This window comes from Syngnathus acus, chromosome 22 (genome assembly GCF_901709675.1).
Source record: "Syngnathus acus chromosome 22, fSynAcu1.2, whole genome shotgun sequence".
Taxonomy (NCBI): Eukaryota; Metazoa; Chordata; class Actinopteri; order Syngnathiformes; family Syngnathidae; genus Syngnathus; species Syngnathus acus.
In genome coordinates this window covers 8,426,179-8,450,991 of record NC_051106.1, presented here as the reverse complement: position 1 = coordinate 8,450,991, position 24,813 = coordinate 8,426,179, and the positions used below count along the sequence as shown (strand labels likewise).

Genomic DNA, 24,813 nt, shown 5'->3' with positions numbered 1-24,813 from the left:
TTTTATTGCAGGTTGTATTTTAATCATATAAGTCAGTTTAATGTGCTTGTTTTGTATTTTAGAACAGAACACAAGTTTCTTGTATTTTATTTTTTACAGGATTTCCAACTATTGAAAGCCTTTCGCCTACAGTTCCCAGAATGCCCTGCGGGTGGCGCCAAAACACGTCTGTGCTAGTTCATTCGGCTGGATTAAACACTACGGTACACACATGAGACAGAGCATCATCATTCTCCTCCTCACGGTGACCACGGCGGAGTGAGACGGACGAGCAAAGTTGAATTCGAGGAACAACGACAAGACACGACGCTGAAGATAAGTTTTGAACTGCCTTTTGGTCTTTTTTCGAATTCTCGCTCCTGGTTGATTATTAACCGCTACCGGCGCGTCGTGTCTGGCGCTACATGTCTTTTTTTTTTAGTAGGTGACCACAATTTTTGGGCGCCGTCCGTCGCCGAATAAAAATCATAAAGCCGATAGACTCAGCGTATGTAAAGGCACCTCGTCACGGTGTCCCGTGTTAAATTTAGCCGATAGTTAACTTCCCAAGCGGAGGTTTGTCCCGAAATCGTTGTACTTCCTCACGAAACTCGGACGACGCTAGTTCTCACTGTCCAAAAAGTGACCGACGTCCTGAAGCGATGATGCGAGTTGTGCTCCCTTGAGATGTCTAAAGTGGGTGGGTGGTAATGAGAATTTTTACACATAGGCATCAACTAGTTTCAGATAAATGAACATTTCTCCAGGATGCTTTCAGATGGCCCTAAGGACTTGGTGGTGATCAGACATGGCTCCAGAATTTTCCCCTTCCCAGGGCTAAAAGGGGGCATGATTGACTCGTACAGGGTAGCTGAGAAAATACAATTTAGAAGATTACATAAATTGCTGGAGGACCTTAACTGGAGTTACTAGCCTTGATGTAATGGTAGAGGTGGTGGGCTAGGTGCACCTTGCAGCCAGGATGACCCAGGGCCCCAACCTGGTGCTGGACTGGCTCTCACGGCTCCACCTCGCCCAGTACATGGAGGCCTTCCTGGACAACGGCTACGACGACCTGGAGGTCTGCAAGCAGATCGGCGGACCTGACCTGGATGCCATCGGGGTCCACGTGGAGTACCACCGCCAGAGGCTGCTGGCCGCCGTCCGGCAGCTGAGGAACTCCGATGGCAGGAAGGCACCGGGGTTCTACTTCACACTGGAACCCCAACAGGAGATAGAGAACCAGGGCAGGAAGGAGAACCATGTTAGAGGGACACACCGCCCATCCTGTCCAGGAAATCATGACCCAAGATTGACGGACTGTAACGACTTTGTCACCTATCCCAAACTCAAGCTCAAGGTCCTCATTCGGGATAAACTGGCCAAGGATGGGATTGACCTCGGAGAAGCACCGTACAGCCATAAGGTAGGCAAAAAAATATATATAAAATGTTGTCAAAATAATAATCTTGGAATGTGGGGCTTAGATCTATTTTCTCCATCATTTTATGTTTCTTTCCAAAGGATGTAATAGTCCCCAAACTGTGGCCGCTTTTCTTTTTTTTTTCTTTTTTTGTAGCAAAACCCTTCTATTCAGATGAGTTGAAACGCTACTTGAACAAAACAGACAAAAGCAGAGCCAGCTGTCTGCTGCCTGTGCAGGGCTTCCATCTCGCCAGCGTCCATTGACACTGTGAGAGGAACCCTGCTGGCTTGAACTTGTCCCGCCATCCTTTGCTAGACGATGAATATTCTCAGGGGTTTTTTTTTCCTTCCCTTACACGCTTTTCATGAGGCCGAGCAGGGAGGAAAGGAAGTTGAAAAGTATGAAAGAAAGCCTTTGGTGCCTCATCACAATGAGGAGCAATTTTCTTTGAAGCTGTCCTTCGTTCACACTCTTAAAGGAGGAGTGCAATAATTGGCTCTTATTATGCTTTCTAAAACACTTCCCAGTAGGGCTGGGCGACATGGGCTTAATTTTTTTTTATAAATCACTTCATGGAGACAGAGATATAGCGTGGTATGAACCCAAATATAAAAACGAAAGACGAACTTGACATTACATCGCCTCGAAGTGGTACCATGCATATGTTCTCATACTGTATTTATGGTGTATGTCTGATGTAAATCCCAGACCATAATCCCTGACCCATATTTGTCACAATTTATATTTTTCTATTCTTAGCAGGAGGGCCCGACCGATGAATTGTTCTCCCGATTAAATCGTTCGATTATCGCTCAACATCGGCCCGAATTTGGCCGATTATTCTACGGAATGAGCAGTGCAGATCCAGTTTAGAAGCTCACTAGTGTGATTAAAAAAAATAAAAATTTAAGAAAGGAAGTCTTTCTCCTGCCATCGGGAGGAAGACCGCATTAAAATAGGTCAAACTGTACGATACTGGACATCCGCTCACCGCGGGAATTTGATGCACGGCGTTCCCCCCCGATAGGATCTCCAATGCCCCCAAAGGTCAGGTATATTGCGAGCTATGTGACACCAGAGCTCACGCGAATGGACAAAAGTCGTATCCGAGCCGTAACGAGCCGAAGAACGCCGCCCAGCTTTTCGCGCGTGACGTCATCGGGGTCATAAAAAGGTCAAGCGTGACCGGCGGGGGATTGTGTCATGGCACATTTACACTACAAAATGGAAAATTGCCTTTAGTGTATAATCCTTTTAGCCTTTCACTGACCCAAAGTTAACTGCGGGCTAAACAACAGATTTGTAAAACTGTCTCATGAAATGACACCAAAAAGACGTAGACGAGCCCAAGATATTTTATTTGGACTTAACGATGACACAATTCGATTGTGAAGTCTCAGCAAACAATATGGCCGCTCTCGCCGCAGCTAAATATATCTAAGTAATAGTTGATGTGAAATATTGAGTGTTGCAATGGAGCAGTCCAAGCGAAGCTGTGCGTTTCCCTCCCTCCATTTAACAACATGCATCATTGAAATCAATCACGAGCTCAGCAATGCTACGTTAGCAATCGCTCATGACCATTTAATGCAGCAGGTTTTGATCCGATTTGCTGTGGCTCGCTAAACAAGCTAATGTTCCAAGTTGGAGGTTGCTTAAGTGTGCACACCCTCTTAAAACTGGGGATGTGTCACATTCAATCTCCTGCGGGATGTGAATCGGCACACACCTGACACTTTTTATAAACTCTGTTTAACCCCATGTAAAGCTCAGATGTTCTAATGCTCGCAGGTCTTGTCAGGTAGTTTGAAGCGGAACAAACCATGACAATGTCACTTTGGAGCACAGTAGATTTATTGAACACCAGCCAAGTCATTCTGCAAATAAATTCTGATTTTAATCTTCTGGCTAAAGCAGATGGCTGGCCTTGCAAATGGATTTTTTTTTTGTAAGGGGGGGTGAAGCCAGTCAACTTACGTAGCCTGATATGCAGTTGCTATAAAAAGTCTACACACCCCTACTTAAAAGCCAGGTTTTTGAGATTATTATTATTATTTCTTTTTTATATATATATATATATATATATATATACCACAACAAAAACTGGCATTGGATTAAGGATGTGTAGCCTTTTTATATCCACTGTCTCCCCTCCGAGCCATATTAATTCTTGGAATGCGTGATCACGTCACGTGATTTTAGTGGTGATCAAAGAAGAGGACTGTGCGCACATGCGTGTATGTTTTACTGCAGGCAGACTGCAGCTATTTGCGTCCCAAGTCTATTCCTCTGATGTTTATATGCTAATGTGTGACAGTGTTGTCAAAATGCCTCGGCCGTCAAGTTGCGGCACACTAGTCGCTCTCACTTCATGACAACTGGAACTTGGACTTGGCCTAACACAACAGAACATCTAAAGTCAAGCACAATTAGCATTCTCAAATGTTTGCCTCACTTTTCTTTTTTTTCCCCATAGTTATTCATATGGTGGCTAACGTTAGCGTCGGTTCGCTTCACCGGCGAGAGAAAGAGACATTCTTCAAGTTCCTTTAGTTTCCAGATTTATAGATCCAAAGAGAGAGATTTTTACGACATCCGCATGGCCATAGGAATAAAGACACCCTTGTGATTTGACCTAAAGTCAGATTTTATGTCTTCACTGGCTCGGATGTCACTGCCCCATCTGGATTTTTTGTTATTTGGACTTTCTCCTTGTGTGTTATCTTTTCTTTTAGTAGCCTTTGAGTTAAATGAATCCACTCACTGTTAGTCCAAATCCCAAATGCACCTCAGCGTCAGTTCATGTGAGAAAATCACTTCACGTGCACACATTAAAAGTTTGATGTGCATCTGTGCTCGTCTTTCTTCTCCGCCATTTGCGCTAATGAAGCCCAGAGGACAATTTAAGTGTAGCGACCATGTAAATTCTCAAATGTACACTCTAGTTTTATGCGATAGCAGTCATGTGAATAAGCATTTAGTGTACCTCGAAGATGCTAATTAGGAATTATTCATGAACAACTGACTGTCTAGAAAAAATGTGAAACGAGATGATGTCTCGTGGTCATAAACAATTTAGTGTATCATGCATGACTCCATTTTGAGTCTGGTCTTAGTACTTGCGCTCTGTACTCAAGCAGAAATACACATATTTGTGTAAGCTAAAAATAGATGCACAGATTGAACTCTTCCAGTTGTGATATTTTGTGTTGAAATGTGTTTTTAAGTATTTATAGGCCTTCATAATTGAAGTGCTGTAATTGCGATAAAAATACGCACGAGAGAGTATTTTAATTGCGAATTTCACTTATTGCAGGGGCGATGCCTAGTTTGAGAATAACTGTACAAGACAAATGGCTGACCAAATTTTGGTCACCAATGTAGTCTGATATGTAGAAGTACAACAGAGAGCGCGAGAGATCTCCAAGAATGACAGCGAAACCTATTAAGGCAGAAAAGCTTCATACAATTCTTATGAAGTCAGCGCACGCTTGGCTAGCTGCGGTTAGCATCCATTAACGGCCGCCGTCGCCATAACCATGATAGACAGGCACGGTGCCCCCCGTGAACCAGATGATGGCGCATCCGAGAGGTTAATCTGCTCGGAAGCTGAAGGTTCCACCCAGCTCTGCGGGGACATTTTAGGTTGTCAGGAAACGCGTGTTCCAACGAGCCAGAGCGCTCTTGTCTTGTTTTGTCGTAGCACATCACATGAGCGCCATGTTTGCGGTTAAGGATCCTCCAGTTGGGAATGAGATGCTGGTTCGAAAGTGGAAATGTCTATTTGGCTGCATTCCAAATAACTCTCTATTCACCAATCCACTTTGATTCACAATATTGAAAGTGTGCCAAGCTTAAATTTGTCACGGATTTTTTCCCCCCCCATCTATGGCTCTGATCTGTTTTGTTTTTGTATTCAAAAATGACCCCAAGCTTTTCTTTCCACACCAAATGTGACCAGCACTTGTTTTCCATCCGCCTCCACACGGCTCTATCATTTCGTATTTCTCGACTGTCGCCCTTGACCTGCGCCGACGTGCCTTACGGGAGCATCACGGCCGAGTTGTCTTGTCAGCAACGTTGAGACTTGTGATATGATAACGATACGAGCTGCTGTCCGCCGAAGCGCAAACCGATGACTAAAACCTCCTGGAATCGGACAATAATTGTCTTTTTGGCGACCTCTGCAAAATTGAAACACCCGCACCTGAGAACCGGCCCAAATCGCAAGCGGTTTCAACAAAAGCAAACACGACTGCAATCCTGCTCTTAAACTTTGATTTCGATAATTTTTTTTTTTTTTTTTAGCTTTCCTGAATTAATAATGCTCCATGAGATGGGAACAATCTGCCCTCCCCACCGCAGCAACCCTCCGTTCAGAGCCGCTTCAGCGCAAGCTAGATTTCCATGCGGGTAATTTAAGTGACATTTAAAAAGCGCCGCGTCTCTTTTTGGCCTGAGCGCGGGCTGCATTAAGCATGCTTCAAAGAGTCGGGACAATCCAGATGCTGCGGGGCTGCCGCCGCAGTAAATCATACCACTGAATCAAGAGGCATTTTATTGTCCGAAGACCTGCCTCTAAATGAGAGTTGTTGTTTAAACCCCCCCGATCAGATTTGCAAGATTTAATGGTGGAGACAAATGGTTTGGTCTCTCCCTCCTGTCTGGCCTCTTAATCTACTTAAGAGTGTCCCTCACATTCCCTTTAATCTCTGGCTGCTCTCTATTCACATTTTTTGGCTACATAGTGAGTATCTTTTACAAATTGCAGCGTAATACTCAACTAGTTATGTGAGTTTAATCTCTCTTGTTTTATAACTTTTGATTACTGTTTTGGAAATAGTGAAAAAAAAATAACTAATGTTATATGGTCTGTTTGCTGTGACATTTGTGTTGAAATATTCGTTGCTTAAAGAGATTTAACACTGGCAAATAACTGTTAGCTCACGCCTATGGTGTGTTAGCATTAAGCTACCCAACTAAAGGCTAAGCTATCAGTTGTTTTAAATACACAAATTGTGTTTTTTCTTAGTTTGACACTCCATTTTAACAGCAATAAACAATTTGAAGATGCTCACAGTTTGCACTCAAGTCGAAATAAAAAGCTGACCAACTCAAAAAAACGTCGAGCCACTTGTATCTCAAGGCGCCACTGTATGTTCGGCTACAGTATGTCTAATGTCCAAGATCATGTCAGGTTTTACGAAGCCATTTGCTCTCCTTGACATTTTCCGCTGTCGCATGATTCCCGCCAACTCTGCAGGAATCAAAGCTCAGATGACGTTCCTGGCGCAGGCCGGAACATTTTGACGGTGATCGGAAAAGATCCGACCGACGGGGACGAGCCGACATGCCGGGGCGCCGAGCTGTTGGCCGCTGTGTCACCAGATGGAAAAAGAGCTCTTTCTGGCAGGAAGTGCACCCAGACCTCCGTCTTATACGAGGTCAATACTTTTGAATGTTTTGTCATTCAAATTAAAAAACTTGAATGTTGGTGGGTGGTCACGGCCCTTTATTGCCCGCCCATGTCGCCGGGTCTGAGTGCATCGTAAGGTCTTAGGCACTATTGACCTCCCCGCCTATCCGAGACCGCTATTGTTGCCCTAATCTTTGTTTTCCGAGGTTAAGATTAGAGGCCCAGAGGTCAAGGGGCTTTACTGGAAATGTAAATTACAATCCAGGTCAATACCTAATACTAGACATGGCATGCCAGCCTGATTTAAGGGCCATCAATATGATGACACTTTGTATTCACTGACATTTTCTAGATCTTCTTTAGAAACGAGGATTGAAGCAGTGGTCATTCATTCAGAAAGAAAGTATTTGCTGCCATCTGCTGGCCACCTGCTGGATTTAAAATTGGAAAGTGTAAGTAAATATATGTACAGTACAGCAAGACAGTCCAAAGTCACCATATTAAAAAAAAAGGTTGACATTCATTGAATTCTAATTAGCCACAAATATTTTTGGCCTTTTTTTTTTTTTTTACGCACACACAGTCTTTAAAGCTGTATTTATAGCCCTCTCACTCTGAACACTTCCTGTCTCTGCGACTTTTTCATGTGCAGGTCAAACACGAGAAAGTTTTACACCGGCTGAGGGAGTCGTAAATGGTCGAGAGTCAGCCGTGACACATGGCTGTGCTCTGACTGCACACATAAACACACACCAGCCCGCTACACCACACACACACACACACACACACACACACACACACACACGTAAACAGTACAGTGCACAGTGGTGAAGCAGTGGTTTATTTGCACATGTGAGTCAGGCCCGTCCGTCTCTGCGGGGCTGCAGCTGCAAAGGGACCAGCCCCACCCAACAGAGCCTCCCCACAGCTATGTCATATACACACACACACACACACACACACACTCCTCCCCTTTCATTGTCCTCCACTGTCTGCACTCTAGCCAAAGTTTCAATGCAGAGCAGCAGGGACGCAGCTAACTGGTGGATGCCCATTTGTGGTGAGTTCATTTTATTTATATTTTTCCTTCTATCCAACGCATCGGAATGTAGTTCCGAGGCTTGAATTTCAAAGTTGCTCAAATACATCTCAGCTAAGCCTAATTTTGTCATGGGCACTGAATGAATGAACAGGGTCAAGGTTTGATGGTTTGCGAAGGATTAGGCTTAGAAAAGTGTATTCGGTGGAGGAGGAGGGGTTTTGGAGTTGGGCAAATTAGAGTTGGACCAGTTTGGAGTACTGAGGGGATAGCTCTGAAGAGTGAGGAAGGTTGGAGTTTGGAAAGTTGTTTCTGTCGATGATTTTCGGATTTTATTGATGCCACATGGAGATAACGTGACAGTGACAAGACTCGTATGAGATTGCATTAACAAGACGAGACTGGATGAAAATGTTAGCGGCTGGTAGGTCATATGTTCAAAACGCATGCTCACCACATGTTCAAGCAAATGTGAATCACAAAGTTCTCTTAGCAAACATTTAGGGCTCTGTTTTCACAAGTCTGGTGCAAAACTAATTCTAAATCTAATTCTAATTTTCACAGGTAGAAAATGGGCGTTTGCACCGTAATGGGAGTGAACACAGCTCTTTTGTTTCCTAACCAATGGAATCAGCATAACCTTATGACCTTTTTATGATATGCAAATGAGGCGGCTGAGCCGAGGTTTGCATATCCGAAATGTCTCGTGACGATCCTGAAAACGAGGCCCATTCATCGTCTGACCCCCTCAAGCCAGAAGACGACCTTGGAAATTGAAAACAAACCCTCTTTTGTCACACGACCCACATGACGGCGCTAATAAACGTAAACACGGCTCCAGTGGCCTAGATATGGCTCAGAATAAACCAAAACGGGCATGGGAAGGACTCCATCATTTTTTTTTCCTGCAAATGAACGGTGCGCAAGCCAAAAAAAAAAAAGTTAAGTACAGCGTGACGCACGAACCGCAGAAGCCTTGGTGTCGCATTTCCCAGCATCTCACGGACACACAAAAGATTCACGTGGCCCCCGAGGGCCAATGACTTTTCTCACCCATTCAAGCAAACGGCCACAAAAGCGGCAGGAGTGAAATACTGTATCGATGAACTTTTTTTTTTTTTTCCCTCATGTGATGGTGCTTTTACGTGCCGGCCTGTTGAGTGCTCAAGAGAGCATCGTGCGCGTCATAGTTACGTCACGCTGCGCTCAGGTGGTCACTCGAGTTTTTATTCCGGCCGGATGGTGACGCTTCTTAGAAACACAAACAATTAGCACAGTGCTTATTGTTTTTTTTTTTTGTTTTTATTTAGGATGGCTCAGCGGGGACCCTTGATGATCTGGCCCAGGAGTATTCTCGCTATTACGGCACGTGCCTCAACGACGTGTGCGAAAGGATGGAAGAGCTGCGCCGACGCCGACTAGTGCAAGAGGCGGATGCGATGGTAAGAAAATAATGACCTGTGACAATATTTCATTATCTTGACATTCTACATCAAATTCAGGGAAAGCTTGACTCGGCGGCCGCTTCGCGAGAGCTGCGCTCTCAGATTCAGGTAAGATTAAGCTGTTATATGTCGCCTGCAACTTCTACTACATTCGACTTTTATTCCCGTTTTAAAGGAATCTCTCGGGCTCTGCAACAGCAGCACGTCCACGCCGGAGACAGACAGGAAGTAAGGAACTCAAGTCATGACTTTGAAATGCAAAAATGATGCGCCGGCTGGCTGTGAGATGCTGGTGTGTATGCGTGTTGTGCGCATGTGTGTGTCATTCCCAAACTTGCCTTTGTCTTTCCTGCTTTTGTTCCCTCTGTTGATGAGTCACAGGAAGATGATTAAGAATGGAGCACACACAAAGGATGTTGCTTTCTAAACACCCACTGACTCATAAAGATTTTTTTTTCAATATAATTATTAATCTGCCTTGTTGTTTAAAAAAATAATAAGATAAAATAATAATGTATGAGAATCGTTTTTATCTCTATAATAAAATCAAAAATAATCTTTCAAAAACATTTTTGCTGATTAGTTTTGCCCATTAGTGCTGATTGGCCTCCATTCGGACACAGTTATTTCCAGTAAAGTGCGTGCATGCGGGAGGGAGGGCGGGAGTTGGGAGAGGAATGCAGCCTCCACATTGAAACTGTCACTGCTGCAAAACCTCCAGTTCAAAGGGGGGGGGGGCTCTTTTGTATCCCAACCGAGCTCATGTGTTCATCCATGGAGAGCGGCCCACACCAAGCCTCTAATTTTTACTCCTTTGATTGGTGTCACGACAGCACTGTTTTGTTAGCTGATGGCCCACAAAGAACATGAAGAGAATACATGTGGAGAAGAGGTATCCTTTAGTTGTGGTTGTCATCTTGATTTCAAAAAAAAAAATTGCAACTGGTTTTGTGTGTGCGTAGGTTTCCCGTGCACAAGTCCGGCTCTTCGGACGAAGGATCCAGCGGAGGGAAATGGGACGGCAGGAGAAAGAGCAAATCTATTTGGAATACATTTAAAAAGACACCCAGAGGAGCTGCCACGCGACACCTTGGAAAAGGTAACAAAAACATGTTTTAGCAGGATCGGTAAGTACTCCAAGAGTCATTTCAATTGTATTTAGAAGTGTGTGTGTGTGTGTGTGTGTGTGTGTGTGTGTGTGTGTGTGTGTGTGTGTGTGTGTGTGTGTGTGTGTGTGTGTGTGTGTGTGTGTGTGTGTCCCAGGCGATTTGGTGGGCTTCGTGGCCAGCGAGATCACAATGAGCGATGAAGAGCGCATCCAGCTGATGACGATGGTCAAGGAGAACATGATCTCAATTGAGGAAGCCCTGGCTCGGGTAACATAACAATAATATCTGGATGGACTAGGAAGGAAATACTTAAGAGTTGTGTGTGTTTACGTGCAGTTGAAGGAGTTTGAGACGCAAAAGAACCAGAAATGCAGGTTGGAACTGTCGGAGGTTTGTCATTCTGCCAACGAGTCTTTAAGTGACAGTGTAAGTCTTTTAAACACCCGGGTGTCCATGGCGATATGAAAAATAAAATAAAAACATAATCACGTTGGCTTGTGTGTAGCAGCTGCACGAGCTTTCCGACACGGAGCAAGAAGAAGGGCTGACGTTCAGGAGGCTTCACAAGCTGGTGAGCTCCACACGCAAGGTGAAGAATAAACTCATCAGGATCGACCAGACCCGAAGGACCGGCGTAGAAGGTACATTGAGCATCGAGAAAAGCATATGTGACAATAAACTTGATTGTTATCTGATGATCCACAGAGTCCTGTCAGCCAAACATTTGTCCCGTGGACTCGCTGACGTCCGCCTTGCAGGAGCAGCTTGGCTACCACGAGGACAACGTCACCGCGTCACGCTCCTCTGGCAGCTTGGACACGACAGGGACCTCCGTGCACAGCCATCCCGGCGGCGGCTCCTCACGCGGGAACGTCTCAGAGGAGGAAGAGGCGAGCAACGCCGCCGCCGCTGTGGACAAACACCACCAGCAGGGCGAAGAGGTCAAGATGGCTCGATCGGCGACAGACGGAGTGCTACGACATGGCCTCCTCAGCCACCACGGGGTCAGTCGCTAGCTTGTTAGCACAAATAAAGCATGACAGAACAAAGCAGACTAACAGTTTGGTAGTTGATTTAATTAACATGATGACAAAAGTTTGCTTTGTTTTTCTTTGACTTGTTCTGCCTATGTTAATGTCCTTTTTTTTTTAATGCTTGTATGACAGAGAGCCTGCAGTTTTGGAGGATATGACCTCAGCAACCGCTCAGTGCATGCCGCTCAACACACCGTATGTCTGACAACATAATGCAAATGTTTAAAAATACAGCAAACCAATTTTTTTTATAAACTTGACCCGACTTCAATTTTCAGAATGAAGACCAAGACGGTGCAAGGTCCCCTCAGATATCCCGCATCTCCCTGGGCAAGAAAGTCAAGTCTGTAAGGGAGACCATGAGGAAGCACATCAGCAAGAGATATCAAGCATCGCTGTCAGATCAGGTACACACACACACAACCTTGAGAAGGGACATCAAATATGGTGGAAAGTCAATTGTTTTGTTTTGCATCCCTCCAAAGTCGAGTCCAGACCGTGTTTCCAGCTGCCCTCAGTCTCCTCAGTTGAACTCTTCTCTGGAGAAAGCCACGCTGAAGCCTGGAGGTTCCGTGGAAAGCCTCAGGAGTTCTCTCAGCGGACAGAGTTCCATGAGTACGTGTGTCCGTGTGTGCGTGTGTGTGTAAAATGTGAATGTCACTGTTGCGTGTCCGTGAGCAGGCGGTCAGACGGTGGGCACCACCGACTCGTCCAACAGCAACAGAGAGAGCGTCAAGTCCGAGGACGGCGAGGAAGACGAGCTGCCTTACTGCGGCCCCTTCTGCGGACGCGCCTTGGTGCACACCGACTTCACACCCAGCCCTTACGACACCGACTCCCTCAAACTTAAGGTAACCACGGCAAAACAAAAACAAAGCTTAAAGTTAACCTTTCCCGCCGGGTGTGCTCATGCAGAGCGGCGACGTGATCGACATGATCAGCAAGCCCCCGATGGGCACGTGGATGGGCATGCTGAGGGGCAAAGTGGGCACCTTCAAATTCATCTACGTCGACGTGCTCAATCCAGAGCTGGCTAAGCCCAAGAAGAGCGAGCGCAGGCGCAGGAAGGCCCGGCAGCCCAAACCGCAGTCTGTGGATGAGCTGCTGGAGCGGATCAACCTCAAAGTAATGTCCAAATCAATCCTCCATCATCATCATGCAGATTTTCATGGTGGCGTATGTGACAGGAGCACCTCCCTACCTTCCTGTTCAACGGCTACGACGACCTGGACACCTTCCGGCTGCTGGAGGAGGAGGACCTGGACGAGCTCCACATCACAGACCCCCAGCACAGAGCCGTGCTGCTCACTGCCGTTCAGCTCCTGCACGACTACGACGGTGAGCATGCAACTCGGCAGGAACGGTCAGCCCACCCCAGCGTCAACTTTCAAGAGAAAAGACATTGTGTATGTATTTCTGTTATTCTTCCCAGGCAATAGCGACCCGGAGTCAAGCAGCTTCCCCGAGGAGAACTCTTCCGTGACGGACACCTGTGTCCTGACAGGAGACTCCTCCCCTAGAGACTCGGGCTGCTACGAGAGCAGCGAACCCTTGGACAACCCCAGCTAACCACCGCGGCGTGACGCCACTAAGAACTGTCCCTCATCATCCTCCTTTGTGTGGTACACTTTTCTTCTTCATGCTTTCTCGTGTTGAGTGGGTCTGCCCGCACGTATGAACTGCAGTGACTTGGAGGAGTGAGATCAATGAAAAAAAGAAAAAAGAAAGTTGTTCTTTGTGTAAATACTTTTCTTACTCTAGGGTAGCTTTGCACAAGCTTTGTTGTTGTTCACGTGCCGGAAAATGAAAAGTGATGACTTGATCTTGTGAGAGAAATTAAAAAAACGAAGTATTGTTGGTAAGCATGAATTTTCAAATGTACTATTCTAAGGGAAAAAACAAATCGTCAAGCTCACAATCAAGTTTTTTTTTATTAGGAATATAATCATATATTATTCAATTTATTGATTCATTATAAATTCTCGGAGCAGCCCAGAGCAGAGGGAATGCAGAGGATTTTATTTCTAGATGTTAAAAATATAATCACAATTAATCGCAATCACAATATTGAAAAAAAAAAAGTCGGTTAGCCCCTTGAGTTAGTTTGTGATGATTTTGTGGCAGAGATCACAGTTTAGCGTGAGGATACCTTTCTTGAAGGCAGCTTCTGACCATCCCGGTGGCATCTATGGCCGTCCCCCAAGCCAGGGTGACGCCGAAGCCGCCATGGCCGTAGTTGTGCACCACATGTGCCCCGCCGCCCAGCCGGGGCACCTCCCTTTCCACTCTGGGATTCCTCCTGGTGGGCCTGAGCCCGACCCACTCCCCGAGCACTTTACCCCCACGCAGAGAGGGCTCCAGCTGGGTGCAGCGCTTCAGGATGGACTCGGAGTCCCCAGGGTCCACCCCTAGGCGCCAGTCTCCCTCCTGCCGGGTTCCACCCAGGGTGACGTAGCGTGAGCCGGGATAGATGTATGTCGTCCCTTTTTCTAGCCGGATGAAGTGATGCAGCCAGGGGGCGTCCATCTTCAGGATCTGGCCCCGGACAGGGTAGACCTCGTTGTCCGCCACCAGGTCTTTGGAGCCTAAGCCCGAGCAGTTGACGATGACGTCGTACTCCGGGCTCAGCTCCTCGAGACTGGACACTTTCTTCTGCTCCACTTTACCGCCAGCTTTCGTGAACCTGGACACGAACAACTTCAAACTATGAGGTAACTCCAGCCATCTCTTTCTTCACTTGTCCCTAAAGTTCCTTTTATTACTTTTATTTATTGACTGAATAAAAGTATTAATTCTGATCAAATATGGGAAAAATAGAGAAAATGTTAGGAAATATTTTTAGAAACCACCCATCCATTTTCTGTAGCACTTATGCTCACTAAGGCGGCAACTTCACTGAAGCAAGCGCGCATGTTTTTAAAATATAACAGGAAGCCAGTGTCAAAGTTCAAACCCAGAACCTCATAAAGGAGCGGCGGACATTTTATTGCTGTGGCCGAAACAAACCTTTGGTGTAGCCAGGGTAGGTAGGTGGAGCATTCACACTTGATGGTGGTGAAGGCCTGGCCAAACGTGTACTCGGGAAAGCGCCGAAGTTCACGTTCGCTCAAGAAGCGAAAGCCAAGCACGAGGTCCCACCAGTAGGGCTTCTTGTTGACAGGGGGCTCCTTGCAAATGTGAAAGCTGGGCGGCAGGGGGGGATCTTACATCATCATGCACAATATCGGCACAGCATTTTGCCATTCATGGATGAGTTCAAATAATTTCAGCTTGAACTTTACCCGGAGCTGAGAAGCACTCCAGTCTCAAGTGTATTTTGGGACCGCACGATGGCCAGTAGGTGGTCAAAGCTGTCTCGGAACCAGCATCTTTGGCGTTCCAAAGGAATATCTAATACAATCAGGGAATGGGGGGTATTTGTTATTCACGATTTCATTGACCAATGTATTCAAATTGTTGTTTATCAACACAGTGGCGCATTTCCACCCACCTGGACATTGATCCACAATGAGCATACCAGCCGCGCCGTCGCTGGTGGTGTCCGGGGTGAATTTGTCGGACAACAGGGTGACAGAGCAGCTGGGGAGCTTCTCAGCCACACACACGGCTGTGGAGACACCCACCACACCCGCGCCCACTACCGCCACTTTCGATCTTCTCATCCTGGAATATAACTTTAGGAAAAAATTAATAAAACATGAATGACTTCATTACCTTGTGAAATATAATATCAAATTAATGTATGAAATATGATACTAACAACCAAATGGAAATCACTTCACTGGTTCTTTTATCTCAAATTATTTTAGGTGCATTACCTGACATGTTTCGGCTTGTACTTGCAAGCCGAAACATGTCAGGTAATGCACCTAAAATAATTTGTTTGAGATAAAAGAACCAGTGAAGTGATTTTATAAGGAAAAACAAAATGAAGCTGTAAAAATGGTATTGTTTATGTACTTGCCGAAGTCAACAAATCAACTAGGCCAGAGGTCATGCTAAACGACTTGAATAAAAACTTCAGCTAATAAATGCAGCAAACAAAAGGCAGCCTTTTAGAGATAATAATGTACTGGCATTGGCTGGAAGATAAGGAACGTGTCATAAGGCATGACAAACGTACTCACATTGACTTCTCTACATGAGGGTCTGAAGTTCCACCATCAGCTGTTGCTCGGTGCACTGCGGGGGGGGGTATAAGACGTCAAAGGAGGCTCTCGATTTTTGCGTCTCTTTTGACGGCGTCCACTCAGGAGCGGTCTATCTGCTTCGTGCATAAACCCCGCAGGATTTACGATATTTACGCGGAATCAATTTACTGTATTGCTCTAACGCATGCGCAAAACAGATTGGCAACATATATGACGGGGGGGGGGGGGGGAGACGTGTGAAGTAGATCAAACCATTTCTTTAGAGGGGTGGTGGATTTTTAGTTAAAATATTACATTTCAAATGTGCACTATATGCTTTTTAAAAATTCTATAGTTTAAAAACAAAACTGTCAATAAAGTCAAACAGACGTTTTGGGAGTGCTATCATTCTATTTATTGGCCTGAAACGAACTCATATGCCCATGTTCTCTTAACTACTTTAACTATTGTTTTTCACCCTTGCAAATTATTACAAATTGAGCGTGCTGGAGGAACCGCAGGCGTCTCTTTACTTTGAAAACCTGTTTTTCACCTTTGCAAATTCTTGAGCGTGCTGGACCATGCACTATGTGTGTGTGTGTGTGTGGGGGGGGGGGGGGGGGGTGACTTCACGGATCAGAGGGGCGCCTCATCTGTGACGTTTCTCTGTTATTGCTCATTTCATTACAGCTGTTAAATCTATAAAATACTCGAATCTTCAAAAGACGATCCATCAAATACTCGAATCTTCAAAAGACGATCTCGTAAGGTGCGTCTGAAGTCTCGTCGCGAGCGCATTTCTCGCGGTATCCCGTCAAACAAACAGACTACTTCCGGTTAGCAAGAAAACGGTAAGGTCCTAACAGCTAACTATCCACCCAAGAACTCGACCGACTGTCTCAAACGAATACCTAGCGGCCAACCTCTGGTCGTTTTACGGTTATACGTAGGTTGTTGTTTTTTAGGAACCGTGTTTTAGTTCTGAGAGCAAGCGGGCGTTTTGTTCGAGGTACTAAAGCTTTTTCTCTAACTTGACAAGTTGGCCTTTTGAGCTTCAAACACCTCGAGGGTAGAGTGTGCTCATGCTTGTCCGATGAAGAGTTTTCTTTTTATTTTAGTTTTTCTTGTTCTAATCGAAATTTGTTCGTGTCAAATCCTCACCAAATAGTCGTTTTTCTACTGCTTACCTTTTTTAAACACCCCTTAAATATATGTACAAGTTTTGTTACGGAAAAAATAATCATGATTATTTTTGTGATTTCAAATCACAATTAAAATACACGTTTATTCAATGAGTTTGAATTCAGGATTTATTTAGTTACCAAAATAACCAGAAAATAAATATAAGAACGAAAGTATAATGCAGTCTGCCCCTTGGCCACTCGGGGGCAGTGTGGAGCCGTGCTTTCATAACACATTCATTTAAATGAAAAAGTACGCCGTTGAACTTCATTTATCTAACTCGTTTTTTTTTTTTATAGATTAGAAAGATTGTGACTTTATTGCTATATTACTCGTCTGTATGTATTATCACAGTATTTGTGTGTGAGTATGTATTATTCGGAGTGTTTTGATATTGTATGAACTTGGAAATCAACATTCCGTGCTTTGGTACTTGAATTGATTTCTTTCCATTACAATGCGAATGAACGTGAGGAATATAGATTCAACTTCGATGAATTGCTTAGTTCTACAGGACCAATTTCAATGATTGTTTTAAAGATAAAGGTCAATGAATGCATGCCCCCTCTTATTGTTTCTATGTTTAATTATTCTATTTCTCAGCTGTTAATTGAAGATGACACAGACAGCCTCATCTTCCTTCCACAAGACGAGCATCTTGAGCAAATTGGCGCACCTCAGGAAACGAGACATCTTGTGCGACGTCACCCTGCTTGCAGAGGGCGAGCGTTTCCAAGCGCACAAGGTGCTTCTGGCAGCGAGCAGCGACTACTTCTTGCAGATATTCACCACCAACAATGTTGACATCTACCGGCTCGACGGTGTAACGGCCACCACGTGTGACTTGGTGCTGGAATTCATCTACAGCGCCCGGGTGTGTTTTGAGGAGAGTGCTGGCGAGCAACTTCTGGCCGCCGCTCGGTTGCTGAAGGTGGGAGAACTTATTGACGCGCTGCAGACTACACGGCGACGCAAGGAAGGGCGGGCCAAGAAGAGCCTCCTCATCAGAAAGCAAAGAAAGAAGAGTCCCGTGCGTGACAACCACGCCGAAGAGCGACAAGAAGTAGCTGACGACAGAGAAGGAGGGGAGCGGCCCAGTCGAGCAGGAAGACGCAAGATCACGCCACCCGTGAAGTACAATTCCTATAAAGTGGGCGGAGACGTGTCAGCCGGTGGAGAGCCGGCAAAGAGGGGCAGGAAGAGCAAGACGGAGGCCAGATGCCAGGACTGTGGCAAGTGGTTCAAAAACCATATCTTCCTGAAGATCCACCAACGCACGCACACAGGTGACCTCCTCCTTCATATTAATATGACGTTTCCTGTACTAGCACCATACAGGAAGTGATGTCATTGCTGCCCCCACAGGTGAGAAGCCATTCTGTTGCCAGGTGTGCGGCGCGGCGTTCACGCAGAAGCACACACTGTTGGTGCACCAACGCAAGCACACCGGAGAGACGCCGTTTGTGTGCAGCGTGTGCTCCAAAGTCCTCGCCACTAAGAACAGCCTGCATGAGCACATGAACCTCCACCAGGGTAAAAAAGAAAAATCTTCCTTCGTCGGTGTGCGTGTACCGAATGATATAACCGTTGTGTCCCACAGAAAACAAGTCGTTCTGTTGTGACCAATGTGGAAAGAGCTTCACTCAGAAGAGGCAGCTCAAAAGTCATTACAGGGTCCACACAGGTCAGATGGAAGTGGAATTTTGATTTGATCACTTACTTCAAGTTGGTTCAAATATTTGGTTTTAATCAATCCGATTTTATTTGAAGGTCATATCACCCTGCCCTTGTGCAAAAGTCTTGAAATAATGTGTCCACATGAAGACTCAATTATGTATTTTCTTCTGAATTGTAGGCAAATCGCTTCCAGAGTGTGCTCAGTGTCAGCATAAGTTTCTGGATACGGCCCAGTTGAAAAAGCACCTGCGGACTCACACCGGTAAAAATCCCAACCAAACCAAAAACGTGTAACTTTTTTGGGGCCTGAATGAATTATTGGCATTTCCGTTCATTGTGTTGTGACGTTGTCGTGGCAGGTGAGAGGCCATTCACATGTGAGATCTGCGGCAAGTGTTTTTCCGTCAAGAGCACTTTGCAGACGCACATCCGGATACACCGGTGACCATGACCGCTGCACGCTAACTCCTCGACTTGTTTGCGCTTTTCCATAGACAGGAATGAATCCATTCCATTTTTCGATCTATGTCTTTTGTCATCCACCAGAGGCGAGAAGCCGTATAGCTGTAGCATTTGCGACAAGTCCTTTGCGGACAGCAGCGCCCGGCGCCGCCACGTGGCCTCCCACTCGGGCAAGAAGCCCTTCAACTGCTCCGTGTGCGGTCTCTCCTTCTCCCGCCTCGACAACCTGAAGACCCACATCAACACTCACAACAAGGAGAGGGTGTCGGAACCTGAGCCCCAGGAAGAAGGTGGCGCCGCCCTGCAGGCAGAGGTGGGTAGAGTCAAGATACTTAGCTAACAAACGTAAGATGGTATGTTCATAGAATTAACTCCCGCAGGTCCAGAACTATCAGCTGTCGGTAGGCTCGGAGCAGGAGATCCAGCTCCTGGTGACGGGGGACAACATCAGCCTGGGGCAGGAGATCAGCACGGCCGCGCCCCAGATCCAGATGCTCGGCACGCTGGACCCTCCGGCCGCGTCGTGGGCCGAGTCCATGTACGTCATCACCCTGAGCAAGGAGGCCGCTGACCACCTGCACGTGGCACCCAGGCCCGCCCAGCAGGTGGCACAACCGCACATCCAGGGCCTCCACGTCAACCAGCCCATCTCCATCAGCCAGACCGGCGAGCACATCTCCGGCCACCACATCCACGGACACACCTTCCAGATCCAGGCTGGAAACGTCTACTCCACCGCCGGACCGCCGCCTGGCCACACCTGAGCTCAGCTTAGATCCGGTAAACAGCACTCGTGACATTCTGTTACATTTATCAGGAAAGGGAAAGACAAAAAAAAAATCAGACAGGTTGACAGACGTTTAAATAAAGTTCATTCAGAGAGCAATACCATGTTTTTGTTTTTAACTAATATTTCATTTCATGTTCCTCATTTGCAGTGGGACTTTCCAATTAAACTTTACATAACATTTAATTATAATAACATTATTAATGAATGAATATGACTGACTATTCATTTGTTAAATACGACATTAAAAGTAAGTGATCAGAGGCAATTATAATAAAATTTCAAATAATGGTCTTTGATTATAATATGACATTTAAAGTACGCAAATATCTCTTCCCCCGTCCTCCCAACGCTACTTTCTCACGACCCTAACAACGGCAAACTAAGCTACATTTAATCTTAACATGTAAAAATATGCACAGCTCAGGCTCAAGCTCAGCTGCGGTCCTCTCAGATACAGAGCCGCAATTGGCTGCGAGCTCAGAACCAACCCGCCAATAGAAACCGCCCCCCCCCTGGCCCACCTGCAACCATGCAATTCCTCTGAGGGGAATTGAATTTTACACACACGCACACAAACACAAAAGAGATTTGTTAGAGTGGCTCTGGAAGCTTTATTTACATGCACCATCTCTTGAGAAGCTGGCAAACACATTTTTATTCTGGTAGGAGCAAGAGGAGAAGGGATGATGACAATGCACACAAATGATTGACAGTTAAAAAATATCAAAAAAAAAAAGTGCTCAATTTCAAAATAAAAAGATAAAAACAGAAGGTGTCACATAAATGGAGGACACTGAAATGGGAGTGCTTGAACAAAAAGGCAATTTGAACACAATTCAAGAAATAAATAAAATAAAAAGATCCTGCCAAAGATCATTTTCATCCTTATTGTTTTTGCCCTTATCATAGCTATGTTTCCTATTATCCACACACTTGATTTCTAGCTATGCAAACGTTTGGCAATATTTTCAAATACTGTGGTCTTGAAAATGGCAAGAATGGCTCCCGTCACAGGGTGGCAGCACCTGCTCTAGTGCCCGTAAGGGTGTGAGCGCGGGAAATGGCTAGCTTACTAATACCGCATCCTGCTACCTTCTCTTTTATAGCACCGAGAAGTCACCAAACAACAAACTGTCCTCTGTAGCTATGTATAACATTTTTGGGTGGGCTATTTATGCTACGTGTGACAAAATGAGGGAAGCAGCATCGCAGAAGTAAACACTGTAGTAAACAATTTGTTTTGTTTAGCTTGCTCTGGATTGGCTAACTGGAAGGTCAAGTACTTAACTCGCGTATTACGTGAACATTTATATATTTCTTTCTATTTTACCCAATTTGGGTTAAACCAAGTGAATGTTAAGTGGTCTATTTCTGAAAATGAGCCTATGAACGAGCCTTCTGCATTTTATACCCCGCAGAGTTCCTCAATCGGTGACATGATCGGCTAGGCTAGGCCAAAACGTAGTGTTAGCAAAGGTTAGCATTAGCTAACAGTGTTGCTTCTGGTAATAATGTTGATATATTGTTTTGCTAAATTGTCAATGTGAGGATGTATTTATGTTTGGCCACGTCATGCGCCAAACCGCTATATGAATTGATGAAGGTTATTTGGTGTGAAATTCTGCATACACCGCTAAGAGCTTTTACCGATATTCCGTTTAAGTGGACGAGGGTTAGGGACTCATAACTTCACAATGATGTCACCAACGATCATAAAGTACCCCCCAAAAAAACACACTTTCAAAATAAAGCACACAATTTGACCGTTCGTCGCACGAGCTAGCTGTACACGTTCAGATTTGGTGTGCGTCGACTTTTCCTTTTAGTCAAAAAAAAAAAAAAAAAAGTCAAGTATTCTCCTTATTTGTCCCCCTATGTAAACGGGCTCTTAGCCCTGGTTTGGCAAAAAATGTCAACGTGAGAGAACGGAATCATCTTCCCTGAGATGAACGCAACTTGTGTTCCAGTATGATACATCGCTCAGGTTCATTGATCTGTTTTTTTTTTTTTTTAAGAGTACAGTACCCAAAACATGAGGTGTGATGAGAAAGGAACAAGATTTCTCACGACTATCCCCGCCAATTGATGTCCTGTCCTATTTTTAACGCAAAGTGTGTGGGCAGCGACCTTATCTCATTTCTTTCCCATCACACCTCAAATTAAATAGGATGGAAAACTAAGCTGACATAAATACACTTGAACACGCTTTCTTTTCCCGCTAGTGGAGTCTGCATCCCGGCTCGTTCTGAGCGCCTCAGCTCTGGACCCAGCTCTGCGGTGACGTCTGCTTGAAGCCCCCCGGGTTCACGTTGGCGTTGTGGGCGGCGTCAAAACTCAGGTCCAGGCAGTCGGCCTCCATCAGCTCGTTGCGGATGATCGAGTCCATGTCGCACTCCAGTGCGCCGTTGAACCCCTCTAGTTCCAGGTCAGAGGTGGCGGCGCCGGGGAAGGGGTCCTGGCCGGGCAAGGCCGGGGAGGTTTTGCCGGGAGACTTGAGACCATTTCCCCCGAGAACAGATGAAACTTGTGCCTGGACGGCGGTGTGGTTGGTGGAGCAGACGTGGTCTTTGCGCAGAAGCAGCGTATTGCGGCGCGAGTTCTGCAGGGCCACGGCGGTGCTGGCCTGCGACATGAGCGGGTCGGACTGGGTGAGCAGGACGTTGCCGGAATCCAGGCTGAGGAGGTCCTGCAGGGTGAGGTGCGCCGGGCAGGAGAAGGTGGTCTGCTTGTTCTCCTGGATGGTCTGCATGGGCGACTGGCGCAGGCTGGTGATGGACGTGGGGCTGAAAAGCGGCGTGGGGACGTAGCTGCCGACGGGACTGCCGAAGGTGAAGACGGCGCCCCCCTGGTCTTTGTCGTCGTCCTCATCCTCATCGGGAGGAGGCTGCTGGGACGCCAGGCTGATATTGTCCAGCAGGTCGTCCATCAGGTTGTCGGACAGCCCGTCGTTGAGGTTCATGGTGCCCGCCAGGTCGGAGAGGCCGGTGGGCCCGGCGGACGGCGACATGCTGCTCGGGCTGGAGTACAGCATGGGGGACAACGGCGTGTCGTCCGGGGGCACCTCGTCCAGCTCTAGGTTGGCGAGGATGGGCGACAGGCGCCCGCTCAGGGTGCTGGCGTTGGAGTTGGTGCGCGAGCGGAAGTCGGTCCAGGCGTCCAGCTCGTCACTGCTGCGCGACGTGGGGCTGCCGGTCCACTTGGAGAGGCTGGACGAGCTCTCGGAGCTGCCGTCCTGGGCGGCCTGCAGGGAAGCTTTTTTCTTGGTGGCACGGCCTCGGGCGCCTTTGATGTATTTGCTGTTGTCCATGGAGACGGCGCGGCGACGCGGCGCCTTGCCACCTTTGCCGCCGTCAGGGTTGACCATCCACCACGAGCTCTTCCCGGTCCCTTCGTTCTGGACCTTAACGAAGCGGCTATGCAGGGACAGATTGTGCCGGATGGAATTCTGTGGAAGCAAGGAAAGTTTGTTTCTAGTATTTGTCAAGTATATAGTCGTTCCTTCTAGAAAGATTCTCGGGAATCCTCCCATATTCCACATGCATGGTACAGGATTACAAACCTATTTCCTGAAACACACACGTCTAAATCCTACAAATCTGACTTGATTCCATGATGAATTGGTTTTCAGGCTGAACTATAATCCTAAACATCAAATGGGAAGTGGACCAATTTTATGTGTTGTGATATAACAGTGGGCATGTTATTTCATTGTTTATTATTATTATTTATGGTTACAATAATAAGAGAACAGTGACTCAATTATGGAATAACTCGACGAGTTCAATGTCGCCCCCAGCCTCTGTTATTTCTTTTTTCCACGACCATTTCCAACTGTAAATGTCGGTGTTGCAGGTGTGCGCAACGAGCGCGTCCGGAGCCTGCTCACCTTCCATCCAGCCGAGCTGTTGCTGTCGCCCTTGTCCTTGAAGTAGGGCACGGAGCGGACCATCCAGTCGTAGATCTGCGACAAGGTGAGTCTCTTCTCGGGGGACGACTCGATGGCCTGCGTGATGAGGTCCGCGTACGAGTAGTTGCCCCAGGCGTTCCGGCGAGCCGACGACTTCCGCAGCTGCTGCGAGGCCGTGGTGGCCGCCGCCGGCGGCGTCAACTGCGCCGAGGACAGCGAGCCGTCCGCGGTGTCCTCGGTGCGGGGCTGCGAGGCAAGGCGGAGGCCGGAGGGAGTGAGCTGGCTCGGCGTGAGAGACCCGGTAGCCTCCCGGGGCGCACTGCCACCTCCTCCCCCTGCCCCACCTCCTCCTCCCTCTTCGTCGTCATCCTCTTCCTCGGGGATGACATCAGCGTCGTTCGCCCCCGCTTTGCCCGCCGCGCCGAGCTCCGGACGTGGAAGCGGCCAAGTGCAAGAGCGCGGCCGCTTCTGGGGCTCGAAGTCCGGGTCGATCTCCACGTTCGGCTCGTTGGCCTCGGCCATGTCACGGTGGGCGATGAGTGGGTCGGGAAGTCACTCAGGGCGCATTCCATCAATGTGTGGGGGGCGGAGGGGGGGGGGGGTATCTATTTGCCGGAATGCATGCTAAGCAGACATCGCGGTGGCTTTTCCTCGTGGACTCGGGAAAGAAAAGCAGGGGGATTTCGGCTTGGCGTTCCTCTGCAAGCACCCAGAAGCATTTAACACGTCACTCCGCTGCCATCTTGACCATTTCCACCCGCGACTTCCTCGGGCATCTTCATCGTTGCACTTCCTCCCGCTTCTTCATGCACAAACGCTGCACGCTCCAATAGCACTTCGCCTCCACGGTGATATTTCCACATGCAAAACGCAAAAGCATTCATTCAGCGACACAATCCTGCGGCTGCTGCACCTCCTCCTCTTGTCTTCCACCTCTTCCTCCTCTGCACTGCTCCGAATTAAAGCGACAGTATGGATCAGTGACGTCACCGCCTGCCCCCCCCCCCCCCATGGGGATGCACAGCAGGGTGCACACAATGCAAAAAAGGTTTTGTAAAATATTAACAATTGTTACAATTTTGAATTGTCAAGTTATATTGAAACCAAGCAAGCTAAAACCAGCTGCTAACTATCACATAATCAAATTCTGAAAACTAGCCATTATCAGCTAATATTTGCGTGAGCATTTGAATTGTTAGCGCTTACTTAAGACACAG

The 24,813-nt window shown here is 46.9% G+C and overlaps 4 protein-coding genes across 10 annotated transcripts; 2 read left to right on the top strand and 2 right to left on the bottom strand.

Annotated features, from left to right (window-relative positions):
- Positions 1–107: 107 nt before the first annotated feature.
- Positions 108–13,302, top strand: sash1b (SAM and SH3 domain containing 1b). Of its 5 annotated transcripts, none has more exons than XM_037241201.1 (16): positions 109–1,405; positions 9,171–9,302; positions 9,363–9,413; positions 9,481–9,533; positions 10,268–10,404; positions 10,569–10,681; positions 10,751–10,840; positions 10,923–11,055; positions 11,120–11,418; positions 11,581–11,643; positions 11,727–11,855; positions 11,934–12,063; positions 12,130–12,299; positions 12,364–12,573; positions 12,636–12,786; positions 12,881–13,302. In XM_037241201.1, the coding sequence occupies exons 1-16, from the start codon at positions 962–964 to the stop codon at positions 13,015–13,017; spliced, it is 2,442 nt and encodes an 813-aa protein (XP_037097096.1). In that variant the 5' UTR covers positions 109–961; the 3' UTR covers positions 13,018–13,302. The 5 variants fall into 5 exon arrangements, with proteins under 5 accessions (XP_037097097.1, XP_037097096.1, XP_037097095.1 ...); XM_037241200.1 differs by having other exon boundaries at positions 110–1,405; positions 10,920–11,055; XM_037241203.1 differs by lacking the exon at positions 109–1,405 and adding an exon at positions 7,750–7,881 and having other exon boundaries at positions 10,920–11,055.
- A 58-nt stretch (positions 13,303–13,360) lies between these two features.
- On the bottom strand, positions 13,361–15,798 carry ddo (D-aspartate oxidase). Of its 2 annotated transcripts, none has more exons than XM_037241359.1 (5): positions 15,576–15,798; positions 14,939–15,111; positions 14,730–14,838; positions 14,455–14,631; positions 13,361–14,131 (listed from the first exon to the last, which is right to left on the bottom strand). In XM_037241359.1, coding segments are annotated over exons 1-5 (1,017 nt in total). In that variant the 5' UTR covers positions 15,578–15,798; the 3' UTR covers positions 13,361–13,575. The 2 variants fall into 2 exon arrangements, with proteins under 2 accessions (XP_037097254.1, XP_037097255.1); XM_037241360.1 differs by having other exon boundaries at positions 14,939–15,122; positions 15,576–15,797.
- Positions 15,799–16,402: 604 nt separating this feature from the next.
- On the top strand, positions 16,403–23,593 carry zbtb24 (zinc finger and BTB domain containing 24). 2 transcript variants are annotated; one of them, XM_037241267.1, is made up of 9 exons: positions 16,403–16,587; positions 17,364–18,046; positions 18,126–18,293; positions 18,361–18,444; positions 18,616–18,699; positions 18,797–18,878; positions 18,984–19,212; positions 19,280–19,679; positions 23,542–23,593. In XM_037241267.1, the coding sequence occupies exons 2-8, from the start codon at positions 17,377–17,379 to the stop codon at positions 19,661–19,663; spliced, it is 1,701 nt and encodes a 566-aa protein (XP_037097162.1). In that variant the 5' UTR covers positions 16,403–16,587; positions 17,364–17,376; the 3' UTR covers positions 19,664–19,679; positions 23,542–23,593. The 2 variants fall into 2 exon arrangements, with proteins under 2 accessions (XP_037097162.1, XP_037097161.1); XM_037241266.1 differs by lacking the exon at positions 23,542–23,593 and having other exon boundaries at positions 19,280–19,869.
- On the bottom strand, positions 21,519–24,550 carry foxo3a (forkhead box O3A). The gene is made up of 2 exons (XM_037241255.1): positions 23,576–24,550; positions 21,519–23,134 (listed from the first exon to the last, which is right to left on the bottom strand). Exons 1-2 carry the CDS (start codon positions 24,116–24,118, stop codon positions 21,944–21,946), a joined length of 1,734 nt encoding a protein of 577 aa, XP_037097150.1. The 5' UTR covers positions 24,119–24,550; the 3' UTR covers positions 21,519–21,943.
- Between the last annotated feature and the right edge of the window lie 263 nt (positions 24,551–24,813).